At 41.3% G+C, this 4,458-nt stretch overlaps 1 protein-coding gene across 2 annotated transcripts in view; it reads right to left on the reverse strand.

The window, feature by feature from the left end:
• surf4 (surfeit 4) overlaps positions 1 to 4,458 on the reverse strand; it is a 9,119-nt gene that overhangs the window by 3,417 nt on the left and 1,244 nt on the right. For both annotated transcript variants that reach the window (XM_035668485.1, XM_035668486.1), the window contains exons 2-5: positions 2,583 to 2,769; positions 1,547 to 1,623; positions 1,408 to 1,451; positions 454 to 640 (exon numbers count right to left, since the gene is read on the reverse strand). In XM_035668485.1, coding sequence (XP_035524378.1) covers positions 454 to 640; positions 1,408 to 1,451; positions 1,547 to 1,623; positions 2,583 to 2,769 — 495 coding nt within the window. The remainder of the gene's footprint in view (positions 1 to 453; positions 641 to 1,407; positions 1,452 to 1,546; positions 1,624 to 2,582; positions 2,770 to 4,458) is intronic.

Below are 4,458 nucleotides of genomic sequence, written 5' to 3' on the forward strand. Positions count from 1 at the left end.
TGTCCGACGACAGCCGACGGCCGATAATCGGGTTGGTGTGCGGAGGCCTTAAGGAATAGTCAAAGCACATAACCCCCTTAAACCTGAATTGTGTTTTTGGTACACTTTGTTTTTTGTCTGGATTAAACAAGGGTATATTGTGTTAATGAGCTTTAAAGGTGTTAGTAATATGGATTTTGTTACCTTTGGATAGATCCTGGTTAGCTGTTACTTCCTGCTTCTGGTCTTAATGCTAAGCCAACCATTTGGTTCTAGCTTCATATTTTCATATATCGATCCTCTTATCTAACCCTCAGCAAGAAAGTGCATTTACCAAAATGTGGAACTATTCCTTAAATCCAAATTCGATCACTTTAGATTGTCTGCCTGTGAGCATTCAGTGTGGTAGCAATGGTTTAAACTTAAATGATGAAATATGCATCTGTGATTAGGGCTGTTGCTGTCAGTACTCACAGAAAAGAAGTTGGAGTCAAAGTGCAGCAGAGTCATGAACATGAGCACTAGCAGTACTCGACCGCCCAGCTGCATGTACTGCTTCGGCGAACTCTCTCCCATGGAGGGGACTCCGGCAAACATGCTCTTTCCTTCCGAACGAGACTCAGCCAGCAGCAAGAGCAGACCACCTCCGAGGGCGAGGTTTCTGGGAGAGGAGAGAGGATGGTTATTTTTGGACAGCGCCGATCAGACCTGCAGTCAGTTCAAGCAGAATAATGTCTGGAGTTCAAAGTGCATACAGTAGAATCCGGTTTGATAAGGCTGACTTCAATTGGCAAATAGTAACCAGCTGATCATGATCTCATTACTGACTACAATGAGGCTGTTGATTAAAGGTGATTGAATGGCATAAAATGACCACACTGCTAATTTTGTTTTTGAAATGTTAAATCTGTTATTTAAATTACTTAAAGGATTTATCAGTTGCAAAAATGGCATCCTTTGCCTTTCTGTCAATAAACTCACTAATTGCAAAGCGTCTTCTCTCAGCACTACGCTCAAACGTCGCACCGCATTTAATGGATTTCTCCGATGGCCGATGACTCATCTGGCCCGTTGTTGTTGTTTACATAAATCGGAGGTCTTGTCCACAGCAATTACAGTAATTGTTGGTATCTGCTTGACAACTGAAGATTCTTTTTCATTTGCTACCACAACAACCAAATCAAAGTTTATTTTACTGAAGCAAAAGCACTACATGCTGCCTAACTGATTAACCCACTTCTAATCTATCATCATAAGCAGTGAAGGTCGAAACTGCACACCTTTTATGCCGCACATTTGTATTTGAATTTGAATCAGGCCATTGAAAACAATGATGTGATAATCACTGATGGCGGATTATGTGTGAGGTTATTGTACTGTGAAGAATTCTTTTTACATTGATTAAAAACTACACTGATTGACACTTACCTCATCAAAAATTTGAGGTCCCATAAAATGCTGTAAGCAACAGTCTGATGGGGGAAAAAAAAAAACACATTCCAGGTCAGAAACAGAGATATATTGCTTCTGTACATAAAACATGTCATTCTAATGTAAGTCTTCTCACCTGTAATGCTATGATGCCAAATAGTCCAAAGCAGGCATACTGTACAAAATTTCTACTGAGGATTAGGACACAACCACCTGTTAGGACAACAAATAACATGATATTAAAGAAAGGTTACGGTCATTATAGCCACAAGACACTTTATTTTCCATTTTCTTCTTTACAATCACAAAATGCCACCATGAGCTATTGCCATTTTTTTTAATTAATCAGATTTTAACAAACAAGCATAGACTTTGGGAGGCAAAACATGTGGTAGGATAGGTCCACAGATTCATACTGTTTATGCCAATCTCTGACTGTTAACTTCAGCGTGTCTCAGGGGAAACCCTATGACTACCAGCACATTTTCCAACTGTCACGTCGTGCTTTGGTGATTACAGTATGTGATCTCTGCCGCTGCACATTTTGGTTCTTGCAAGACAAGAATGGAACTTGACATCTACTTGAAATGTCTTCTATCAGTGTCAAAACTTGCTCTTACAGCCCATCTGCTTCAAAATTCAAGGAGCTCAGGGGGTGCATTTACACATCCACTGCAATAATTAACTGATCCGTGGACAAGTGGGCTGCCTCTTTGCTTCCAACGAGCTTCGTCAGTCTCCACTGAACTCTCTAATCAGCAACACAGTTCATAACACAGAAGTGAAGCTCACTGTGTTTGTATTTATTGCAAAACTTTCTGCAAACTGTAGAGACAACAGGGCTGAAATGCACTGAGCACACCTGTAAACTTTTCATTCGCCCTTTGCCCTAGATCATGACTCAAGTTCATACTTATGCAAATTCATTTCCATTATTACACTGACTTATTGCTAATTTCTCATCTCATATTGCTTCCATTTATCATCGTAAGTCATCTCCCTTATTAGGCTATTCGACTCACTCCTCTTATTGTTCTTTCCAGAATATGTTTCCCACACCACCCATTAACGCTAAAACACACCATGTAACTTCCTATAACTGTCAAACGAGCGTTGACTCATGCCAGTGCTGACGTTAACCTGACCAGGCGCTCCCCCCCCCCTCCACTTACCCAGCTGTCCTATGAGATTAAGCAGCACAAAGCATGTAGCCAGGAAGTAGCCGCAGCTCCAGGTAGCCTCGATGTAGTCTCTCTGCTCATTCCACTGGAACCACATGCGGATGCCGTCTTCCAGGAAGGTGCTGATGAGACACAGACGCGCCAGGTGGGGCAGGTACTGTTTGGTTACCCGAAGAAACTGGGCAAGAGGGAAAGAAGGGGATACGTGATTGACAAGTAAAAAAGGATGACTTGAAGTGCAAAGGAGAACAATCAAAGGATGTGGTTCCTGAGGTGTGGTGAATATGCAACAACAGCAAAACTGAGAAACAACATTACTGGGTCAATAAGCTGTTACACATCTTAACAACAGAATTTCAACAAAAGTCCCCTAGAAACTGTGGACTGCTGCTACTCAGATCACAGTCTAAACAATGAAAGAAAAGAAGTATTCAGGACTGGTACTAATTATTATTTACACTGTCAATTATAGGGATAGGAATCAACCCACTAGTCATTTGAATGCAATTGTCAAGCTAAGTGAATGTTGAAACAGTAGTCATTTAAAGCTGAATTGCTGCTCTGGATAGGCTTTCCCTATAGTAAAAAGCATGTCAGTACCTGAAGCTATGGTAGGTTTTTTACTTTGCTTCAGTAGGCAATGAATGATTTGAGTCAATTTTGGGGCCTTTTCTTCCCTTTTAGCCATTTTTAGACTCGTCAGGTAATCTTTGACATCGCTGCCATTTAAAAATCAATACTGATTGTTTCCATAGTACAACAACTGCAGTAACTTTTCACTATACAATATTAGAAATCCAAGAGGTTATACTGTATATGGTATTATTTCCCTCCAAATTACTCATGTTGAATATTCAATCAGAATACAGACAAAAGTTGAACAGAATACATTGTCATCGATTCACACAATGTATGAAAGCAAGACATATGCAGGACAGAAGTCATGTGTGGGCCACAAATCTCAAAACAATAACAGGGCTGTGCCTTCATGTAACAACCCCATAAAAGCCTGTTGCATTATTTGGAGTTGGGGTATACAGAGCGTCAAAAAAGAAAAAGAAAAAGAAAAAGAAACTAGCCTACTTCTTCTCTCAAACTGATTTTATGAAAAGATCTTCAGATAGTACAGTGACACAGTAGAGGAGCAGTGATCTGCCCCCTGCCCCGCCTACTCGGCAGTCCACATCAGCACTGTCAGACCTCGGCAGCCTATCAGCGTCCACCAACTCCCACTATGACTGCTATGTGGGACGTGAATGGACAGACTGGGAGCCAATCCGAGCGAGCCTGAGATTGCTGCAACAGCCTAGAAATAGACCATTTTGTGGAGTAATATGTAAGCAACATGTTAGCTAAAGACCCCTTAGTGAGGGATGTGCCCTTAACGTGGGCAAAGCAGAGTTCGTTACAAAGCACTGAAAGACATTTCTGGGTCCTTTTCCCTAATGTTTTACAATGCACGGCACTCGTGATAGTACAGAGTGTACAAATCAATCAGTTGGAATTTGATTAGGGAAGTTGGGCAGTTTTTGGCATGCAGGGGGGGTCGAGTTCAGTCAACACAGCTGCCATAAACATGCACAGTACTGACTCCATGATTCAAAGTTTAAACTGCCAGCAGTCTTTTAAGGAGATAGCGAACAATTCAAAGTTTAAATGCCCAGCAGTTTTTAAGGATGTAGCGAACATTAAAAGTCTCCCGTCCTGCCACAAACCAAAGCTGGAAACAGCAGCACACAACCTGAATGCACATAAATTCAAAGTTTAAATGCCCAGCAGTTTTTAAGGATGTAGCGAACATTAAAAGTCTCCCGTCCTGCCACAAACCAAAGCTGGAAACAGCAGCACACAACCTGAATGCACATAA

The sequence above is a fragment of the Morone saxatilis genome, unplaced genomic scaffold (genome assembly GCF_004916995.1).
Source record: "Morone saxatilis isolate NCDOM2014 unplaced genomic scaffold, NCSU_SB_2.0 Contig21, whole genome shotgun sequence".
In the NCBI taxonomy this organism is placed as follows: Eukaryota; Metazoa; Chordata; class Actinopteri; family Moronidae; genus Morone; species Morone saxatilis.